This window comes from Coregonus lavaretus, assembly GCF_964263955.1.
Source record: "Coregonus lavaretus genome assembly, chromosome: 1".
Lineage (NCBI taxonomy): Eukaryota > Metazoa > Chordata > Actinopteri > Salmoniformes > Salmonidae > Coregonus > Coregonus lavaretus.
In genome coordinates, this window is record NC_139988.1 from 37,795,250 (window position 1) to 37,818,997 (window position 23,748).

The window sequence follows — 23,748 nt, forward strand, 5'->3', positions numbered from 1 at the left end:
AATTTCTGATTCAGTTAAGCAGAGACTAGAGGTCTTCACGGGTCCAAATAGTTGGACCCGGACCCGAGGACAGTCAGACCCGACACGAATGGACTCTATAAAAATGTATAAATGGGAATACGAACCCAAGAACAATCAGACCCGAACCCGAATGGACCCAAGGACAACTCGACCTAGACCCGACCCATACTTTTTCAATAAACGTTAATCAAATACAACCACGGACTGTTTGCTCGCTTCTGTTTCTTGAAGATGTCAACTCAGCGCGAATGCGCATGTGCCAATTGCACCTCCGATGACGTAGGCCTAGATTGTGTGATTTGATTGGACAATAAGTATTTGGAGACCTAGGCCTACGAGCAAACAGTCCGTGGTTGTATTTGATTAACGTTTATTGAAAAAGTATGGATTTCAGCAAACAAAGAAAGGCACGCAACTACAGATGACAAACAATACTTTTTTGAAGTATTTTCCTTGGGCGAATCGATGTAGTCAGACCTGAATTCCACAAAGCCTGGTCTCTGCTCAACTCCGTTGGTGGAGTTCATCAGAAACTTCCTTCACCATGGAGTTGAGTTAAGTCAGCTACCCAGAACCAAGACCAGCACACAGACAGGTACAAGGCTTTTAGGGAAGACCCAGTTTTAATTTTGTCAACAGAGATATATTACTGTACTTTCATGATATTATCAATCACATGCAAGGGCTAAGGAAGTAAGTTATTTTGGTAATGATTCAGGAAACAAAGCATGTATTCTCTCACTGCTGGCAATGGCCTATGCCAACAGTCCCAATCACATTTCAATGCTCCACTCTGTTTTAATTGGTGTGCTTTGAAAGAAGCCTTAACTGAACAACATTTTCACCTTCATGGAAAACAAACAAGAAATGAAGGCCAGCAGCAACAGCCACAGAACGGTGGCAACTCTGCTGCTAGTGTTAGTGGTTCTGTAATCGCGAGGAGAGATCAAAGTGGCAGCTGTACTTATCCTTCTGCTGCTATTCTGGCCCCATCCAAATGTAGCATCTTGGATTTGGACTGAAACAATCTTTAGGCGGAAAACCTCTGCCATGAGGTAGGCCTGAAAGACACAACAACCTTTTTGATATCCCTAGAGTAGCAACTTGAGCATGAGAGCAGACACCTGAATGATGGGGTTAACAGTTTTGTTAGGTGAGATAAGGGCAGTGGAAGGTAGGCCCCTATGGCAGGAAATCCAAGACTGATCTGCTATCACCACGTGACCTTGGCTCTTCGCTTTCTCGATCAGCCTGATTACCCACAGCAAGAGGTGGGCAGGGTCTTGGTCTGGTCTCTGGGTCACCAGGACTCTGGTGCCAATCCGGACCATGGCCAGGGGCTGGTCCAGGTAAAGGAACATAAAATACATTCTGCCCCTGGCCAGACAGAGATGCACAGGGAACATGTCTATTAACCAATTCTGTCTGTGCCTGAGGTATAGACATACATTATATCTATCTTATCTATCTAATCTATCTAATCTAATCTATCTAATCTATCTAATCTATCTTATCTATCTAATCTATCTAATCTATCTATCTCAAATACAACAACAAAAACATGTTAATATATGGGTGTTATAAACAGCCCAGATAGAACTGTTCACTTCAGCTCTCAAATCAGATGGTGAGTCGTTGAATGCATTCCAATCAGGGGCAATGATTTCATTTTAGATATGGGTCATTTTTGTTAATACTGCAGTATTCATTTAGATATTTTGTGAAGTGGAATACATTTGCATTGGCTAATGGGTAGTGTGTGCGTTCATACAGGTTAGCGTTTGTGTGTGTGAGTAACAGCCCCCTCCCTTTCCTCTGTCTCCTGTCTGACGCACACAGTTTTTTTAAAATGAATGAACAGCGAGAGGGAGGGGCTAAAGCCTCACAAAATCATGATGTCAAACGAAACTGAATGAGCCCCCCTTTACCCTCTGTCCCCCAGATTACCCCATATTTATGCATAAAAAAACATTTTATCCTAGTACGGGCGCTCACAGAACAACCCATGTCAACCCCCTACTGCGGCTCACACTGAGCTAACAACATCAGCCTTCCTGCTCTCTAATGAGAATGCTCAGCCTTACAACGTTACCACGGAGACGCACCCCCCACCCCCATCATATTCCCACACACGTGGTTTTCCCGAACGTTTCCCTGACGTTATGAATAATCCATGTGGAGGAGAGCCGGAGCAGCAGAAGCATCACTGAGAACGCAGACAGAACGGAAAAACAGGGAAAACACATATGTGCAGACACACATAGATTCTACTGAATTAGGGAAAAGAGGAATGATGAGGCGAACACACAGTGATACTACGATAATTATAGAACACAGGGATTTCACTGTTCTGAGGAAGCAGAGTACGCTGTCACACACACACACAGGGATCTAGATACTGGGATCACATGTGGATCCAGGTGTGAGGAAACCTAGGAGAGAGCAGAACCGAGACAAGACCCATTACGTGACTGCTAACGTCATGTCTTACGCCACCCTTTTATAACTGAGGTGTGGGGCACACGGACACAACACAAGATCACTTCCCCTAAGGACAAGCCCTCTTAACGGCCATCATCAGGATTTCGCCACCCACCTTCTCCAACCTCTGCACCCCAGACAGGGGATCTGCACCCCTGCTTTACCTTCTCCAGACCCCTAATTCTGAAGACATGTTCTGCTTCTGTTTCCAGAGCCCCTCCCTCAAGCAGCAAGCCCTGGAGGCTGAGCTGTGCCCCTCGCCCCCCGGAACCCCCCAGGAGGACCTGGAACTCCCCCCTTGTACTAATGACTACCAGAGCCTAACCCCATCACTCCAATCCCTCCCAAAACAGGACCAGGACATCATCAGCACTTCACTGACAGGTAGGAGAACAGCACCTTCCCTATCCCTCATTTTATTTTATTGCTTCCTCCTCTCCTATCTCTCTCAACCCTTGTCTCCTCATAAGCAAATTGGTTATTCTTGTACTGTGTGATATCCTGTACACTATGATTGATATTTAGTATTTTTTTGTGAATCAATCATATGTCTCTTCATCTGTCTTCATCAGTCTTATGTTTAGTGGATCATATAAGCTCTTATCAGTGTTAGCTTTGGGTGGGTATGTCTCATGCTTGCTTATCGAGTCACAATGCACCAGGATGGTATAGATACAGTAGGAGCACTGTGTGTATAAGGGCAGATATCTTTTGAGTATTTTCTGGATATGAAGTGAAGTTAGTTGTTTTTGACTAGTAGGATAGGTGTACAACTACACCGCTAGCTTTGTTATAGTTTCAAACCTGTTAGTCTTCATTTCATTTCTGTACTTTGACCCCTGTTGTCTCTCTCCCTCCTCCCTCCTCCCTCTGCTCTCTGTCAGAAGCAAGTCCGGTCCAGAGGGCCCCCATGTCTCTCTCTGAGGGGAGTAGCAGTGAGTGTCTGCTGACCCCTGGTCCCAGTCCTCTCCTCCAGCGCCTCGCGGCTGGTGACTGTCCCATACCGTCCCCCCGCTGCCACAACCTTAGCCAGGGCCAACGCTTCAACACAGACCCCGAAACAGCCCCCTCCCCACCCTGCTCACAACACATCAGGATGTAAGAGACTGTGTTCAAGTGTTGTGGGTTTGTGTTCGGTTTTTGTGTGTGCACTCGGATGGAGAGAGTATGTGGCTTTGTGTGTCCAAGGTTTATGCGTGTTATGTGTGTGTGTGTCTTGGAAGTGTATGTATGTGATGGAAAACGTGGGAACTTACCATTCTAGCTCTCCCTCCCTCACCAGGGCTCACTACATAGTGAGGACTGAACCAGCAGAGGGAGCTAACAAGGCCCCATCAGTCACAACGCTAAACAGACACATCCAGAACCTGAGGAAGAGGATCAGACATTTCGAGGAGCGCTTTGAGCAAGAGAGACACTACAGGGTGAGACAGTAAAACTATCAAACATCAAAGTTTATTTACAACCCCATTATAGCCCAGAGGCCAACCTTTTAGTTTCTGAATAAATCCATGGTTTGGCTGATGAGGGCTTTAGTACACACAGTCTCATAAAGACAAAGCCCACTGGACACAAATTGGTTGAATCAACGTTGTTTCAACGTAATTTGTCAACATATTGTGAAGTGGAATCTGCGTGGAAAATACATTGGATTTGAAAAAAGTCATCAATGTAAACTGTTGTTTTAAGGGTGAAATTTCAACCACAGGATTATGTCATCATAGTAACCACATTTCAACATAGACAAACCTTGTATAAAATATGTTGAATTTGTACCATTAAAACAACATCAGATCTTCAACGTTATATCCACTATCAGGAAAAAAAACAATAGGCTGGGGAGCACTTCCTACTGGAGAATGTATCTGTAGCTACCCTTTGGTCTCCCATCCAGGGCTTTAACCAAGCCCAGCTATTATATTTTTCACTGACTATTACCAATGTGCTATCGTGAGAATGATTGTCGAGAGATCTCCACTTAAAAACTAAATAGATTCACTGTTGCTATCGAAGTCATTCCAGTGTAGTTTTAACAGAGCAAATGAAATGTCACCATACTTTATCACTCATACAGTACCAGTCAAAAGTTTGGACACACCTACTCATTCAAGGGTTTTTCTTTATTTTTATATTTTTATTATGTTCTACATTGTAGAATAATAGTGAAGACATCAAAACTGTGAAATAACACATATGGAATCATGTAGTAACCCAAAAAGTGTTAAACAAATCAAAATAAATTTTATATTTGAGATTCTTAAAATAGCCACCCTTTGCCTTGATGACAGCTTTGCACACTCTTGGCATTATATCAACCAGCTTCAACTGGAATGCTTTTCCAACAGTGTTGAAGGAGTTCCCACATATGCTGAGCACTTGTTGGCTGCTTTTCCTTCACTCTGCCATCCGACTCATCCCAAACCATCTCAATTGGGTTGAGGTCGGGGATTGTGGAGGCCAGGTCATTTGATGCAGCACTCCATCACTCTCCTTCTAGGTCAAATAGCCCTTACACAGCCTGGAGGTGTGTTGGGTCATTGTCCTGTTGAAAAACAAATGATAGTCCCATTAAGGCTAAACCAGATGGGATGGCGTATCGCTGCAGAATGCTGTGGTAGCCATGCTGGTTAAATAAATCACAGACATTGTCACCAGCAAAGCACCCCCACACCATAACACCTCCTCCTCCATGCTTTACGGTGGGAACTACACATGCCGAGATCATCCATTCACCCACACCGCATCTCACAAAGACACGGCGGTTGGAACCAAAAATCGCCAATTTGGACTCCAGACCAAAGGACACATTTCTACCGGTCTAATGTCCATTGCTCGTGTTTCTTGGACCGAGCAGGTCTCTTCTTCTTATTGGTGTCCTTTAGTAGTGGTTTCTTTGCAGCAATTCGACCATGAAGGCCTGATTCACAAAGTCCCCTCTGAACAGTTGATGTTAAAATGTGTCTGTGACTTGAACTCTGTGAAGCATTTATTTGGGCTACAATTTCTGAGGCTGGTCCTCAAGAGAGCCTGTTACTTATCCTCTGCAGCAGAGGTAAATCTGGGTCTTCCATTCCTGTGGCGGTCGTCATGAGAGCCCGTTTCATCATAGCGTTTGATGGTTTTACTACAGCACTTGAAGAAACTTTCAAAGTTCTTGACATTTGTTTTCCATATTGACTGACCTTCATGTCTTAAAATAATTATGGACTGTCATTTCTCTTTGCTTATTTAAGATGTTCTTGCCATAATATGGACTTGGTCTTTTACCAAATAGGGCTGTCTCATGCCTACCTCATGAAGCTGGTTGAAAGAATGCCAAGAGTGTGCAAAACTTTCATCAAGGCAAAGGGTGGCTATTTGAAGAATTTGTTTAACACTTTTTTGGTTACTACATGATTCCATATGTGTTATTTCATAGTTTTGATGTCTTCACTATTATTCTACAACGTAAAAAATAGTAAAAAATAAAGAAAAACCCTTGAATGTGTAGGTGTGTCCAAACTTTTGACTGGTAGTGTACAGTAGTATATCATCAATGATGCAATTTAGTCATCAACAGCTAATGTTTCAATTCAACCAAACAAAAAATAGACAGTACAACAGGCCTAGGCTTTCAAGCTCTGGTTGATCAAATCAAATTTTATTTGCCAAATACAACAGGTCTAGACCTTACAGTGAAATGCTTACTTACAAGCCCTTAACCAACAATGCAGTTTTAAGAAAAATACGTGTTAAGTAAAAAAATAGGTAAGTAAAAAATAATTAAAGAGCAGCAGTAAAATAAAATATGCAAATAGTCCGGGTAGCCATGATCAGCTGTTCAGGGGTCTTATGGCTCCTGAGTGTGCCACTAGAGATCCTGGTTCGAATCCAGGCTCTGTCGCAGCCGGCCGCGACCGGGAGACTCATGGGTGGCGCACAATTGGCCCAGCGTCGTCCAGGGTAGGGGAGGGAATGGCCGGCAGGGATGTAGCTCAGTTGATAGAGCATGGTGTTTGCAACGCCAGGGTTGTGGGTTCGATTCCCACGGGGGGGCAGTATATATAAAAAAATATATATGTATTCACTAACTGTAAGTCGCTCTGGATAAGAGCGTCTGCTAAATGACGTAAATGTAAATGTTATGGCTTGGGGGTAGAAGCTGTTAATGAGCCTTTTGGACCTAGACTTGGCGCTCTTTGACAATTTCTAGGGCCTTCCTCTGGCACTGTCTGGTATAGAAGTCCTGGATGGCAGGAATCTTGGCCCCAGTGATGTACTGGGCCGTACGCACTACCCTCTGTAGTGCCTTGCGGTCGGAGGCCGAGCAGCTGCCATACCAGGCGGTGATGTAACCAGTCAGGATGCTCTCGATGGTGCAGCTGTATAACTTTTTGAGGATCTGTGGACCCATGCCAAATCTTTTCAGTCTCCTGAGAGGGAATAGGCTTTATCGTGCCCTCTTCACGACTGTCTTGGTGTGTTTGGACCATGATAGTTTGTTGGTGATGTGGACACCAAGGAACTTGAAGCTGTTCCATCTGTTCCACTACAGCCCGTCGATGAGAATGGGGGCGTGCTCAGTCCTCTTTTTTTCCTGTAGTCCACAATCATCTCCTTTGTCTTGATCACATTGAGGGAGAGGTTGTTATCCTGGCACCACATGGCCAGGTCTCTGACCTCCTCCCTATAGGCTGTCTCCTCGTTGTCGGTGATCAGGCCTACCACTGTTGTGTCGTTGGCAAACTTAATGATGGTCTTAGAGTCGTGCCTGGCCATGCAGTCATGGGTGAACAGGGAGTACAGGAGGGGACTGAGCACGAACCCCTGAGTGGCTCCTGTGTTGAGGATCAGTGTGGCAGATGTGTTGTTACCTACCCTTACCACCTGGGGGCAGCCCGTCAGGAAGTCCAGGATCCAGTAGTAGAGGGAGGTGTTTAGTCCCAGCGTCCTTAGCTTAGTGATGAGCTTTGAGGGCACTATGGTGTTGAACGCTGAGCTGTAGTCAATGAATAGCATTCACATAGGTGTTCCTCTTGTCCAGGTGGGAAAGGGCAGTGTGGAGTGCAATAGAGCTTGCATCATCTGTGGATCTGTTGGGGCGGTATGCAAATTGGAGTGGGTCTAGGGTTTCTGGGTTAATGGTGTTGATTTGAGCCATGATCAGCCTTTCAAAGCACTTCATGGCTACAGACGTGAGTGTTACGGGTCGGTAGTTATTTAGGCAGGTTATCTTAGTGTTCTTGGGCACAGGGACTATGGTGGTCTGCTTGAAACATGTTGGTATTACAGACTCAGTCAGGGAGATGTTGAAAATGTCAGTGAAGACACTTGCCAGTTGGTCAGCGCATGCTCGGAGTACACGTCCTGGTAATGTGAATGTTGACCTGCTTAAAAGTATTACTCACATCAGCTACAAAGAGCATGATCACATAGTCATCCGGAACAGCTGATGCTCTCATGCATGCTTCAGTGTTGCTTGCCTCGAAGCGAGCATAGAAGTGATTTAGCTCGTCTGGTAGGCTTGTGTCACTGGGAAGCTCTCGGCTGTGCTTCCCTTTGTAGTCTGTAATAGTTTGCAAGCCTGCCACATCCAACGAGCGTCGGTGCCGGTGTAGTACGATTCAATCTTAGTCCTGTATTGACTCTTTTCTGTTTGATGGTTCGTCGGTGGGCATAGCAGGATTTCTTATAAGCATCCGGGTTAGAGTCCCGCTCCTTGAAAGCGGCAGCTCAGTGCGGATGTTGCCTGTAATCCATGGCTTCTGGTTGGGGTATGTACGTACGGTCACTGTGGGGACAACGTCATCAATGCATTTATTGATGAAGCCAGTGACTGATGTGGTGTACTCCTCAATGCCATCGGAAGAATCCAGGAACATATTTCAGTCTGTGCTAGCAAAACAGTTCTGTAGCTTAGCATCTGCGTCATCTGACCACTTCCTTATTAACCGAGTCACTGGTGTTTCCTGCTTTAGTTTTTGCTTATAAGCAGGAATCAGGAGGATAGAATTGGAGGGCGAGGGAGAGCTTTGTACGCATCTCTGTGTGTGAAGTAAATGTGGTGTAGGGTTTGTTTTCCTCTGGTTGCACATTTAACATGCTGGTAGAAATTAGGTAGAACGGATTTAAGTTTCCCTGCATTAAAGTCCCCAGCCACTAGGAGCACTGCCTCTGGATGAGCGTTTTCCTGTTTGCTTATGGCCTTATACAGTTCATTGAGTGCAGTCTTCGTGCTAGCATCGGTTTGTGGTGGTAAATAGACAGCTACGAAAAATATAGTAGAAAACTCTCTTGGTAAATAGTGTGGTCTACAGCTTATCATGAGATACTCTAGCTCAGGCGAGCAAAACCTTGAGACTTCCTTAATATTAGATTTTGTGCACCAGCTGTTGTTTACAAATATACACAGACCGCCACCCCTTGTCTTACCGGAGTCAGCTGTTCTATCCTGCCGATGTAGCGTATATCCCGCCAGCTGTATGTTATCCATGTCGTCGTTCAGCCACGACTCGGTGAAACATAAGATATTAGTTTTTAATGTCCCGTTGGTAGGATATCCTTGATCTTAGGTCATCCATTTTGTTTTCGAATTATTGTACATTGGCTAATAGGACTGATGGAAGAGGCAGATTACTCGCTCGCTGTCGGATCCTTACAAGGCACCCCGACCTACACTACCGTTCAAAAGTTTGGGGTCACATAGAAATGTCCTTGTTTTCCATGAAAACCTACATCAAATGAGTTTGAATAGGAAATATAGCAAAATTAATAGGAAATGTAGTCATTGACAAGGTTAGAAATAATGATTTTTAATTGAAATAATAATTGTGTCCTTCAAACTTTGCTTTCGTCAAAGAATCCTCCATTTGCAGCAATTGCAGCCTTGCAGACCTTTGGCATCCTAGTTGTCAATTTGTTGATGTAATCTGAAGAGATTTCTCCCCATGCTTCCTGAAGCACCTCCCACAAGTTGGATTGGCTTGATGGGCACTTCTTACGTACCATATGGTCAAGCTGCTCCCACAACAGCTCAATAGGGTTGAGATCCGGTGATTGTGCTGGCCACTCCATTATAGACAGAATACCAGCTGACTGCTTCTTCCCTAAATAGTTATTGCATAGTTTGGAGCTGTGCTTTGGGTCATTGTCCTGTTGTAGGAGGAAATTTGCTCCAATCAAGCGCCGTCCAATCTTCCTCTGTCCAGTGTCTGTGTTCTTTTGCCTATCTTAATCTTTTATTTTTATTGGCTAGTCTGAGATATGGCTTTTTCTTTGTAACGCTGCCTAGAAGGTCAGCATCCCGGAGTCGCCTCTTCACTGTTGACGTTGAGACTGGTGTTTTGCGGGTACTATTTAATGAAGCTGCCAGTTGAGGACCTGTGAGGCATCTGTTTCTCAAACTAGACACTCTAATGTATTTGTCCTCTTGCTCAGTTGTGCACCGGGGCCTCCCACTCTTTCAATTCTGGTTAGAGACAGTTTGCGCTGTTCTGTGAAGGGAGTAGTACATAGCGTTGTACCAGATCTTGGCAATTTTTTGCATGGAATAGCCTTCATTTCTCAGAACAAGAATAGACTGACGAGTTTAGAAGAAAGTTCTTTGTTTCTGGCCATTTTGAGCCTGTAATCGAACCCACAATTGCTGATGCTCCAGATACTCAACTAGTCTCAAGAAGGCCAGTTTTATTGCTTCTTTAATTAGCACAAGTTTTCAGCTGTGCTAACATAATTGCAAAATGGTTTTCTAATGATCAATTAGCCTTTTAAAATGATAAACTTGGATTAGCAAACACAATGGGCCATTGGAACACAGGACTGATGGTTGCTGATAATGGGCCTCTGTACGCCTATTCCATTAAAAATCAGCCATTTCCAGCTACAATAGCCATTTACAACATTAACAATGTCTACATTGTATTTCTGATCAATTGTATGTTATTTTAATGGACAAAAAATTTGCTTTTCTTTTGAAAACAAGGACATTTCTAAGTGACCCCAAACTTTTGAACGGTAGTGTACGTCCACGATATCTCCGTCTCTTTCTCATGCGAATGACAGGGATTTGGGCCTTGTCGGGTGTCTGTAGAATATCCTTCGCATCCGAGAAAAGATCTTTGTCCAATACGAGGTTAGTAATCGCTGTCCTGATATCCAGAACCCCTTTTGTTCATAAGAGAAGGTGGCAGAAACATTATGTACAGAATAAATTGCAAATAATGTGAAAAAACACACATAATAGCACAATTGGTTAGGGGGCCGTAAAACGGCAGCCATCTCCTCCGGTGCCATTCTGCTCCAAATGAAATTATATTTTGTGAAATTGAATTGTGTTTAGTTGTCAACACAACCAAATATCAACATTTGAAGGAGATGTATCTTCTGCTTGGATAGTTCCATCTGTGCCACTGACTTATTAATCTGGCTTTAATTCCAGTTTTTCTACAAATTAATAATTGATATGTTGGATTCACATCCATCCTAACCAAAAATGTAACTTAAAGAATAGGACTAAATCAAATCAAACATTATTTAAGTGCATTTAAAGTTTGATTTGATTTAAAGTTTGATTTGATTTAGTCCTACTCTTTAACTTAGATTTTTGGTTGAGATGGTACACAAAAAAAAAAAACATGTATGCACGCATGACTGTAAGTCGCTTTGGATAAAAGCGTCTGCTAAATGGCATATTATTATTTATTTATTATTATGGAGACGTGAATCCAACATATCACAAATACTGTTTCATACCCCCAAACATGCTAACTTCTCACCATTACAATAAAAGTGGAGGTTAGCATTTGTGGGGGTTTATGATATTTGTGCGTCTAACTTCCTCACTCATCATTATTCATTCAGGATTATCCATAATCATGGTAGCATCCACATTAATGTAGAAGTGTTTAGAAAAATATTATATTCTTATTTACAATAAAAGTGATTTAACATTAATTTCTATTGGGCACAAAATAATCTGAAACACAACCAAAACAAACAGCAAATGCATCCAACAAATTTGTAGAGTCACAAACTTGATGGAGTTATTGCGTGCTATGAATATGGGACCAAATACTTTACCTTTTACTACTTTAATACACATATAAGTGAATTTTTCGCAATACTTTTGGTCCCCTAAAATGGGAGGACTATTTACAAAAAGTGCTGTAATTTCTAAACGGTTCACCCGATATGGTATCATTTAAAATCCAAAGTGCTGGAGTACAGAGCCAAAACAACAACAAACGTGTCACTGTCCCGATACTTCTGGAGCTCACTGTACATTGTAAGCGTTTGTATCTGTCATGTGTGAATGTTGCTGTTTATATGTTTACTATATATCTTTATCTTGTCCGATTTGCCACAACTGAAGTTCCTTCTGGAAAAAAATAAGTAATTCAATAACACATTGTAAATTCAACTAACTTTTGTCTGTCTTTTTGAGTGGGTGAATATAGGTTGTAATCTCATTGATCAATGTCTCAACCAAATATTAGCCAATTATCCATGTTGAAATTACATGGTGTGCCCAGTGGGAGGAATGTATTTCCTCCTTCTGAGTCAAAGAATCAAGGCCAGAGACAGTCCTATCTCCTCTCCCTCTTCCAGGCCAGTTTAGCCTGGTTCAAACCGCTCTCTCTCTCACCAGACTTGATTTCAGTTTCCTTTTCTACAGCGCCAACTCAGCCCAATACCAGCTGCACACAGCCTTAGGAAACAATTGATGGTTTGGAAACAGAATAATCCAATTCAAAGACTTCTCCTACTGGATGTTTTCCTACATTACACTTCTGTCTTTTCCAGTGCTGTAGTTCTCGTTCCAACATTACACATACATTTAGTGTAGCTCCACCTAGTGTTTATGGACTGATAATAACGATAGGATATATTTTTGCCATATATGATGAATATACCTCTTTCTATGTGTAATATATTCATGAGGTTTGTGTTGTTTTTCTGTGGCAGCCAGCATACAATGATAAGACTGCCCACCCAGAAATATCTAGACTGATGCGAGACCTCACTAAGTCTCGCAAGCAGCTCAAAGGTGAGTCCTTGGCGTGTTGCAATCAGATGCATTTAAAAAAAACCTGTGTGAGTTGCTGCTGAAGTGAAAGAATGTAACATCAAGACACCATCTTGGTGGATGTATAATGTATCATTATTATTTGTAAGGAAATGTTCATAATGAACATCGATGTTCGTTATTTATGCCATTAAAAAATGAAAATTGGGGAGGAAGGACATTTATTCTGAATCTATATTGATATTTGTATGGGTGTTCTATATTGTCAAGTGGAACCTCTGTGTCTGTGTAGAGCTGAAGCTGAAACAGTGTGCGGAGGGGCTCAGAGAGCAGCAGAGAGGAGGGAACACAGGTACATGCAGGTCCACCAGAGACCCACAGGGGGCGATGGAGCACTACCAGAACAGTAACAACAAACCCTCACTGAAGGAGACCGTTGATAGCCTGAACAAGAGAATGATGGCAAAACGACAGGAGGAGGAACTGCCAGATAACATCAAGGTAAAACTACACATAGTGAATTACCAGGTAATGCGATGCAAATATACATAGTTATGAAAGGACCTATACTCATACCAAGATTACTCTTGATCAGTTGAGTGTGTTATACTGTCAGTGTAACTCTGGTGTGGTGTATTACTCTTTGGTTTGGCCTTGTGTCTGACTGTATTGCCACTGTGGTTGGTTCCTGGTCCAGGAGATGACTCAGGCTCAGATGGCTGTGGAGAAGGTCACCCTGCAGAAGTGTCTGCTCCACTTTGAGAGCCTGCATGGACGACCGGTAAGACTGCCCAGTGTGTGTTGTAAATGTCTGTTTTAGTGTAGCCATTTTCTTTCTTTTCTTTTTTTTACCGTGTGTGTTTTCAGAGCACCAGGCAGGAGAAGACTCTGATGAAGCCTTTCTATGATCGCTACCGCCAGGTCAAACAGCAGCTCCTGTGTTCCTCCACCACCATCCCTGTCATCACCACCATAGTAAGTCTCTCATACACACACACACACATAGCCGCGGCAAGTAGTTTGGGGTTGCTGCAATTTTTTTCCACGGTGGGGGGGGGGCTGGGATGTGGGGAGATGTGGCTTTTTTTTTAAATGAAATAGCGCAGTGCAGCTACCTTAGCTTCACAAGTAATCAGGTGTGTAGTGCTGGGGGAGCTCCCTCACTCTTTTCAATTTGAGAATACACAGAATTAAATAAATTATATTTAATTACCACAAAAATTGCATGAAAAACGATAGAATAACAAACCAAATAAATATGTCGGCTACAGCAGCCTAGAGGTAGGTAAATGGTGGTTTCTTCCCTGTATTCTCTCTGGCGAATGATGAAGAACTGTAGGCTACATGTGTGCAATACAGAGGCCCATTGGAGACTTGACAACTTCAGAATGAAAATAAATAAATAATCACCTGTGTGCCTTGATGTTCATAAAACTCCACCAACCTGCTCTTGCACAGTGGAACCCAGAACGATACAGTGCATTCGGAAAGTATTCAGACCCCTTGACTTTTTCCACATTTTGTTACATTACAGCCTTATTCTAAACTGGATTAAATTATTTTTTCCCCCTCATTAACCTACACACAATACCCCATAATGACAAAGCATAAACAGTTTTGTAGAAAATCTAGCAAATGTGTAAAAAATGTAATATTACATTTACATAAATATTCAGGCCCTTTACTCAGTACTTTTTTGAAGCACCTTTGGCAGCGATTACAGCCTCAAGTCTTCTTGGGTATGACGCTAAAAGCTTGGCACAACTGTATTTGGGGGACTTTCTCCCCTTCTTCTCTGCAGATCCTCTCAAGCTCTGTCAGGTTGGAGTGTCGCTGGACAGCTATTTTTCAGTTCTCTCCAGAGATGTTTTTTTTTCTTTTTTTTTTGTCTTTAAATTGTATTATATTTTTATTTATATATATATTTTTTTTCCTTTTCTTTTTTTTTTTGGGGGGGGGGAGGGAATGGATCAGCTTAATATTGCAGATAGATTGTATCTTCTATCAATGTAATTGTCTGCATCACTTCCAATCCCCCATGTTTTTTTGTTTTTTTATATATATATATATACTCCCCTTTATTACTTTTCAACCCCACCATCCTTTCCCTACTTGGAGTAAATTAGTGAACAACAATGCCCAGGCCTCTACTTCCGGTCTATAATTACTATCTACACCTTATGGACAGAGTTAATTTTACAATAATTCTATTATATATATATATATATATTTATTTTTTTTGCTCCTGAACTTCTTCTACTCTCAACCTCTCCGATCATTTTCATGATGTCCATCCGGTTTGCTTCTATATGCCATATCTTTCTAACTGTGCTCTTTCCCAAAAGCTCCCAACATACAACCTATATACTTATTATGGACACAGCACGCTTACATTATTAGATATCTTTGTTATTATTTGTTGTTTTTTGTTATTAGTCCCATCCTTCAACTCTATTCAATACCTCCCATCTATCTCTTAACACCATCCATATAGGATTTCTATTTGCCATATATATTTCAACCGTACTGTGATGTTTTACAAAAGTTCTGAACCTTTCTATTCTCATTGCTTCTACAGATTGTGAATTAAAAATAAACATTTTTGCTAAAAGTATTGATTGACTATGACTTTTCAGATCACCCAGTAATGCTATCTGCAAGGTTAGTTCCAGGTAAATATTGCAATCCTTTAGCCATTCCTGGACCTGTGTCCAAAAACAAGCTACAAATGGACGGAACCAAAACAAATGATCTAATGATTCTGTCTCTTCACAGCAAAATCTGCAGAGCTGGGAAGATTGTATCCCCCATATAAATAACATTCTATTGGTGGCAAGAATTTTATATTATAATTTAAATTGAAAGATTCTAATTTTTGAATCCGGTGTCGTTTTGCGTGTCAGTTCATAAACACTATGCCATGGGATCGGTACGTCAAAGATCTCTTCCCAACTTCTCTCCAGAGATGTTTGATCAGGTTCAAGTCCGGGCTCTGGCTGGGCCACTCAAGGACATTCAGGGACTTGTCCCGAAGCCACTCCTGCATTGTCTTGCCTGTGTGCTTAGGGTCGTTATCCTGTTGGAAGGTGAACCTCGCCCTAGTCTGAGGTCCTGAGCGCTCTGGTGCAGGTTTTCATCAAGGATCTCTCTGTACTTTGCTCCGTTCATCTTTCCCTCGATCCTGACTAGTCTCCCAGTCCCTGCCGCTGAAAAACATCCCCACAGCATGATGCTGCCACCACCATGCTTCACCGTAGGGATGGTGCCAGGTTTCCTCCAGACGTGACACTTGTCATTCAGGCCAAAAAGTTCAATCTTGGTTTCATCAGACCAGAGAATCTTGTTTCTCATGGTCTGAGTCCTTTAGGTGCCTTTTGGCAAACTCCAAGCGGGTTGTCATGTGCCTTTTACTGAGGAGTGGCTTCAGTTTGGCCACTCTACCATACAGGCTTGATTGGTGGAGTGCTGCAGAGATGGTTGTCCTTCTGGAAGGTTCTCCCATCTCCACAGAGGAACTCTGAAGCTCTGTCAGAGTGATCGTTGGGTTCTTGGTCACCTCCCTGACCAAGGCCCTTCTCCCCCGATTGCTCGGTTTGGCCGAGCGGCCAGCTCTAGGAAGAGCCTAGGTGGTTCCAAACTTCTTCCAGATCTGGAAGAACACAATCCTGTCTCGGAGCTCTACGGGCAATTTCTTCGGCCTCATGGCTTGGTTTTTACTCTGACATGGACTGTCGACTGTGGGTCCTTATACAGACAGGTGTGTGCCTTTCCAAGTCATGTTCAATCAATTGAATTTACCACAGGTGGACTCCAATCAAGTTGTAGAAACATCTCAAGGATGATCAATGGAAACAGGATGCACCTGAGCTCGATTTCGAGTCTCATAGCAAAGGGTCTGAATACTTATGTAAATAAGGTTTTTCTGTTTTTTATTTTTAATACATTTGCAAAGATTTCAAAAAAAAAACTTTTTTCACTTTGTCATTATGGGGTATTGTGTGTAGATTGATGAGAAAAAATAATGTAATCAATTTAGGAATAAGGCTGTAAAGTAACAAAAAGTCAAGGGGTCTGAATACTTTCTGAATGCACTTTATGTGACCACTTGATTACAGCAACACCGTTCTGCCAGGGACACCAAAACCAGAGTGGCCACCATAAAGCCCAAGAGCCTGACCATCTCTGGAAGTTTCTGTAGCCCTGCTTGGGATCTTTAGCCTATATTGGCTATTGGTTGAGACACAGGGCCTGTTAGGGTAGGCTATGTCAGGGTGGGAAATTGGAATTGTAAATTGGGCCAAGTTGGAGGTAATAATACATTTAGGTTATAGTTTATTGAGATGCATGAATACACTACACCAAAAGCTTGATTTTATGGCTGTTTTTAAACAAATTTCCTGCAATGATTTATGTTCACTACTTCTATGTAAATACATTATATGAATTGATAGTTCAGCCCTCTGTTTTCTTTTGTTCTGTAATAGGTATATTGTAACCATGTGTTCAAGATAATCAAATCAAAGTTTATTTAGCGCTGTACATTTACAACCACGAAGGGCACTCCAATCTTTAAAATAACACTCATCAAGATCTGTTGCCTACGTATAATAGTCCTACTCATCATTTACTATTATTGTTATTATTATTATTATTATTACAAATATAAGATGATTACTTCTCACAATGGTGCTAGTTTAGTCAAGTTAGATCAAAGCTGAATCAATGTCTTGCAATATCACATTAATTAATTCATTCATATTTTATATAACTGAACCGAATAGCATAGCAGGCCTATAACATTACTGTTACACCAAAAACACCTAATTTCTAATGAGATTTTAGGATGGTTACCTGAAGCTGAATAGTTAAAGAAAAAGTATAATGCACCAAAACTCAGAGCCACTATGCAGGATATATGCTTTGATTGAAACAAAATACAAGAAAGGATAATAGTTTGTTATCATCTGCTCTAATTCGTTCATGAAACAGTAATTCAAGAAGATCGCAATGCATAGGCTATTCCCATGAAACTGATTGAGATCAATGAAATTATTGGCATGCCGATGCAGTTTCACCGGTAAAACGTGAATTATTATAATTCACGATTGACAGTAATGATGGCCTATTTAGAAATTAGGTATGCCTAACTTGGTGTTTGAGGGTATTGAAAATATAACATTTTCTTGAGATAATATGTGTGGGCATAGGCAAACGTTGCAATTGGAGGATGCATTTTATGTATATTCTATAACAGGGCTCTCCAACCCTGTTCCCGGAGAGCTACCATCCTGTAGGTTTTCATTCCAACCCTAATCTAGCGCACCTGATTCTAATAATTAGCTGGTTTATAAAATGAATCGGGTTACTTACAACTGGGGTTGGAGTGAAACCCTTCAGGACGGTAGCACTCCAGGAACAGGGTTGGAGAGCCATGATAAGGTATTCAATAGGCTACATCTGTCGGTACAAACTTTGATTGAGGAAATGTTGACGTCATTTACATATTTGTTTGCGCTCCCTCATCTAAAAAAAAATTGCAACACACCACTGCAAGTAAGATCTGTGGTAGGTCTGTAACCAGTGGTGTCTGTATGCTGGCTTCATCCATCAGAGCAGAAGCCAAAATCCAACCATCCCGTGCTCATTATGAACAGGTTAATAAAGGACCTAGAATGACAGCACCATGGACAACTCCTCCGTTCACCAGGAGACTCTTCGTGCCACTATTTTGATCTGCCACTGACCATGTTTTAGCCTTCTTCTCCATGTACATTGTGTCATAGCCTATACTTGGATTAGTCTACACTGTAATTCATTAAACTGGACTGGATTATTTTACCGTGCCAGCGTTGCAATCCAATGCATGCAGAATTTATGCAATACACTGAGATATATTGCTGCGCTGTACATTTGGGCTGTGCTATAGAAGGCTATATTGGTCCGCTAATACAGGACTAGTAAAGGCCCAGTGCACTACTTTTCTGAAATAAAAAAACAAAGTTCTTTATATATTTATTTATTTATTCCGATTTTTCAGGGTGTACTGCAGCACTCTCAGCACCCCTACTTCCCGCGGCTACACACAAACACACACACACACACACAGAGTCTCTCAGCCTCTGTGCTCTGATTCCCTACAGGAGGAAGAGGAGGGTTCTGATGAAGAGTGTGTGAAGGACAGCCCCTGGCTACCTCATACAGCGTTGCGCTGTGTGTCTTCAGATGAGTCACTGCGTCTGCCGTATAATAAGGTGGCCAACATACCTCTCGTGTCACCTCTGGAGGAGATCAAAAGTCTACAGCCACCCAGCGTCACCACGGCAACACTGCATGAGGCGTCAAGGTATGCCCCTGGTTAACTTCTCTTGCTAGTGCATAGGGGTTGATTTGGGAGTGAGCCCTTGCTGTATGTATGCTTGTCTCACTCCTCTACATGACCCCTCCTACTGTACTGTAGGTCAGAGTTACTGGAGCAGCTGAGTGTGACACGAGCAGAGAAGAAGAGACTCCGTTCAGTACTCCGAGACTTTGAGGACCACTTCTACACACAGACCTGCAGGTAAGACTCGTTACACTTCACTGTTTGCTTTTTCTTTAATTTTCTTTTAACAAACTGGAACATTTGGTGTCCATAGTTCAACAATGCCTTGTGAAAAATAAAGTAAAACATCCACCAAAAGAATTCAGCAGAATGATACAACAACGTGAAGCACACTCACGTTAATACGACACAAAGAAGTACTTAGGAGAGAGACAGAGAGATAGAGACAACTGCTCTGAACTACAGTATACACATATTTTGTACATGTAGCTGTTTTTTTAAGTAGGGGCTCTATTCAATCTGTAACGCTGAAGCATTACAGATTCCCCAATAGAAATGTTAAGATAATTTCTGAATGAGCCGACATAATCATCGTTTCCATGAATGCATTCTCCACTAAAGCGGGAACATTGCCTTTAAGTTTCAATCATGCTGTAAAGCTGAATTTCCGTGAGGCAGATTGAATAGAGCCCTAAAATACAATGCTTTGATTACAATACTCACTGTACAATGTTATCTGAATAAGGCAACACAGGGACTATACCAGTAAAGGAAGCTACAGCTTGTCTAAAATGTTAAGTTTGTGTTTTTTTCTTCCTCGTCTTTAAAGGAATGCCCAGAAAGAGGACCGCGGGCCCATGGCAGAGGAGTACTGCGAGTACAAGAGCCTAAAAGCTAAACTCCGCTTACTGGAAGCCCTGCTCAGTAAACAGGATACTTAGAAGACTGTCTGAGCCTCCTTCACAGTGGGACTTTTATTTTGAAACAGTTTTCTTACTCATTTATAGGACCTTTCTTTTCTGAACAATTTTCGAAGTGAGATACCGGTACTTCTTGTCATGTTTCATGCCATGGTTACATGGTGATGCACTTTAAAATGACTTTGATGTTAACTGACTCTCACTTTGGTTAAGAGGGATGGCAAGATGATTCAAGAGTTGCTGGACGACATCCAGCAATTTTTTGTCCCTTAACAAGTCCTTTGTTATTTATGATGACAAATTATATTTTATGCAACTGATGTAATTTTTATATTTTATGCAACTGATTTAGTGTGTGTAACAGTTTAATTTTAAGGAAACAAAGAGAACAAATATAACACAGTTGATGTTAGATACATGTTATCAATTTCTAAGCTATTTTATGACACAATTGTTACTTGCATTTTCTTCTCGCAAAACTATTGTCGGTATAACAGGTGGTGTTCTACGTTCAAATGCAGCACTTTGAAAAGTGCAATCTTGGCAAGGAGGATATGTCATCCAAATATACAATCTGACAATCCTGTAGAATGTTTGTGTATGTCAATCAGTTTTTAGTCCCACATTGTACTATGATATGTATTAGTTCATAGTTGATATGATGAATTGTGGCAATTCAAGTTATACATTACCTTGAAAAAATAAATGTATGAATGTTGGCATAGGGCAAGTAACTCCTGCAGTCAAATGGGTTTTTCATCCCAAAATGCCATTCTTTACTATGATCAGAGCTCTTGACATTGTGCACTTCTGGCTTCTATATTTTTGTATATATAGCAGTAAAAAATAAATATTTTTTTCACATTTACTTTGCTAAACACAGTTTATGGTTTCCTTATAACTAGAATAAATAAAACATAACATTGCAGTTGACAGTTTTCAAAGTCATGCTGCACATACTGCATCATGCTCTTAAAGGTTACCAAGTAGTAGTTACCAAGTTGATCTCAGAGTTAATATGCTTTTTAGTGGCTGTTGCATTAGTATTGTTATTCTACAGCAAGTTATTTCCATTTGTGTTACCTTTGGCATAAAGATGATGACACTGCAGCCCTAAATTAGTACCAGTCTCTGCCAATAGAGGGAGGAAGGGAGGTATGGAGTAACTTAGATCTGTCTGATCTGAAACCAAACTAACACCTTCCAGGAGAGACAGAAAAACAGGAACACAACCATCTGTCTACCTGGACTGAAGTGAACAACAGAAAAGGTCAAAGGGAGAAGGAGATGTTTGAAAAACAACAGGAGGGAAAATCTATGAGAAAAGCTGTGTGAATAAATGCAGGCAACAATGAATGTTTGGTTAGAACATTTAAAGGGTTCAGTCAGTTAATTGGCTAGTGTTGGCTAGCCGGTTTGGATGATGCTGACAAAGGGTTGTTAGGGTCCCACACTTAAGCTGTATATCTTTCAGTTGGGGCTCCCTCTTTTGCATTGTTTCTCTTCTAATGGGGTTGGCGGGAGGATTTAATAGAATTCCACACTTTTGGGAGGGTGGTCCTTTGAGGATGTAAAGGGTTATGAATTATGTGTTTTGCTTATGTGTGTGTGTGTGTGTGTGTGTGTGTGTATGCTAATGGTTTATGAATTCTAGCACCGCACCCTGTTGTTACATTTCTTTCACAGTCTGGGTCCGTCTTTTGCACTGTTCTTCTTTTGGGAGGGTGGTTATTTGTGGATATAGAGGTGTGTAAAGGTTGGGGTTGCATTTGTGTGTAGCACAGGTCCAGTCCAGTCTCCCACTAGCGTCCCACGCTGATGTTGCAGGTCTTGCAGCTGGGGTCCTTCTTGGCGTTGACAGTAGAAAGGCTCATGAGCTGGTGCCCGCTGATCTCTGCCACCGTGCCCAGCGCCAGGTCCACGGGCTCCGTGTAGATCACCTCCAGGATCACATCCTGGGAGTGCCGGAACACCAGCGCCCCGTCGCCTGCCTCCTCATCCACCGTGCACGTCAGGAAGTGGTTGTTGGTGATATCGAGCGCTTGCAGCCTTGCCTTACAGAAGTCATCGCCGGGCGAGCCCTGTGGGGCCAGCACCAGTATGACGTAGTGGTAGGCTGTGTACATGCAGTAGAAGTCCCCGAAGTAGAGATTAGTCTTGGGGTTGAACAGGGTCTCAGCCTGGATCTCGAAGCGTGTGCGGCCGTAGGGGGAATCCTGGGGGGGCTTGCCTGTGTTGAACTCTGTGTTGCAGCTGAAGTAGAGGCCCTCCAGCTTTCCGCTGATAGGTGAGCCGTGGCTTCCACTGTTGTCCTTCACTGCTGGCAGCATGCGGTTCCCATGCACCTCCCTGGAGAGGAAACATGGACAACTGTCTGAGTATTCACTATACTATAGGTTGTTACAATGCATCATCAGTACAACCAGGGATTAGGGTAGTAATTGGATCCTATCAAAAGCTTGTCAATGTGTCTCTTGACAATGCAAACAAGTTATCAGAAAGGCTACATTTCGGAAACCATTAGTAAAAAGACGGATCTAGGGCTTGATTCAATCCATATCGTGGAAGTTCAGCGTTATAGCGTGATTGAAATTATAAATTAATTTCTGATTAAGCTGACATATGCAGCGTTTACCGCATGCTGTCTCCTTTAAATGTATGTCTCGCTGTAGCTCAGATCTTCAGCATAACGGATTGAATCGAGCCCCTAATCAATTTAATCTAGGGCTGGATTCAATTCTTATCACAGAAGTATCGTGGAAGATCTGCGTTATAGCTCAATTTAAATTGAAAGACAATGTTCCTGCGTTTGCGGAGACTGCATTCACAGTAAACACTGCATATGTCAGCTCAATCGGAAATTACCTTTACATTTTAACACAGATCTTCTGTAATACATCCGTGATACGGATTGAATCCAGCCACTAGTTAATGCAAATTTCTCCTCCGTTTTCTGCCTGGTAAACAGACACCTTCCTTTGCCCTAGACAGATTGTATTCGGAAAGAGCTCTGGATGCCAACAAATGAATAGTAGAAACTTGAAAAAAGCACAGTGCTTCTGAGGTACGTATAAATTGGCTGTCAGATCTCCTATGATGCAGATCCGAGCTCCAAAGTCTTCAATTATTGGCGTAATTACATTGGTAACACTTTAAAGGCTATCATTATAACCATAATTGTCTCTGTCATGGTAATGATCTAATTATTCAGGTCCCACCTGGGTCATCATAGCAAAGGCCTCATTTTATGGTCCTTAACCATGCTACGCCACAGAGAAATGAAAACAAGAGAAGATAAAACTAGAGAGCAGAAGATGTCTTACCCCTCCCAAAAAATACATAATCCCTTAAGACACATCAGCAAATACAACAGACTCATCTCCTCTCTGTCTCGCTCACTCTGTTTCTCTCTCTCTCTCTCTATCTTGCTTTCCTGTCAGTCTGCCAGGTGTTTGCTACACACTCCGCTTCCTCTTTCATCAGAATATACTTTGCTTCTCCGAGCACAATGCTTTTTCTTCATTTATTCCAGCAATTACAGCGGGTAGGTTTGAATTTATTTGGAAAAATTAATACAGGTCCAACGCATGCGGTCATTGGGAAGGTAATTTGTTCCAGCATATGCGCAAATTGATTTTTTATTTTTTTTACTTTTATACTTACCTTGTGCAAAATAGTAATTCAGAAGTTTCGTGACCATGTTACTCTTCTAGTTCAGAATGAAGCAAATCCTACAAGTAAACAGATTTCCAGAACTGCTGTTTTAATGAACTATAATCTGCTAACCCGGATACTTTACTTTTTGTATAATGCAATGTAGCAGAGTTTATGAATGGATTTGGAGAACTAATACGACTTCTGTCAACACTCTTTTTTGCAATAATACCCTTCTGTTGAGCTTAGACCAGGGACGGGCAACTTTGATGGGGACCACAAAAATCTGAACTCATCACGAGGGGCCGCAGTGGCTCCCGGGTCTGCGTGCCCACATTCATACCCAC

The 23,748-nt window shown here is 42.0% G+C and overlaps 2 protein-coding genes across 2 annotated transcripts in view; one reads left to right on the top strand and one right to left on the bottom strand.

Moving 5' to 3' along the window:
- Positions 1–2,693: 2,693 nt before the first annotated feature.
- Positions 2,694–19,768, top strand: LOC311132607 (protein FAM13C-like; the record flags this gene model as incomplete). The annotated part of the gene is made up of 10 exons (XM_084165856.1): positions 2,694–2,886; positions 3,387–3,600; positions 3,785–3,926; positions 12,445–12,526; positions 12,798–13,006; positions 13,203–13,286; positions 13,373–13,480; positions 18,646–18,848; positions 18,963–19,064; positions 19,657–19,768. The coding sequence occupies 10 exons, from the start codon at positions 2,694–2,696 to the stop codon at positions 19,766–19,768; spliced, it is 1,449 nt and encodes a 482-aa protein (XP_084021982.1).
- Positions 19,113–23,748, bottom strand: part of LOC311132617 (phytanoyl-CoA hydroxylase-interacting protein-like) — a gene marked incomplete at its 5' end in the record, with an annotated part of 37,693 nt that continues 33,057 nt past the window's right edge. Inside the window, one exon of the mRNA XM_084165863.1 lies at positions 19,113–22,096. Within this exon, the coding sequence (XP_084021989.1) occupies positions 21,550–22,096 (547 nt within the window). The 3' untranslated portion in view covers positions 19,113–21,549. The remainder of the gene's footprint in view (positions 22,097–23,748) is intronic.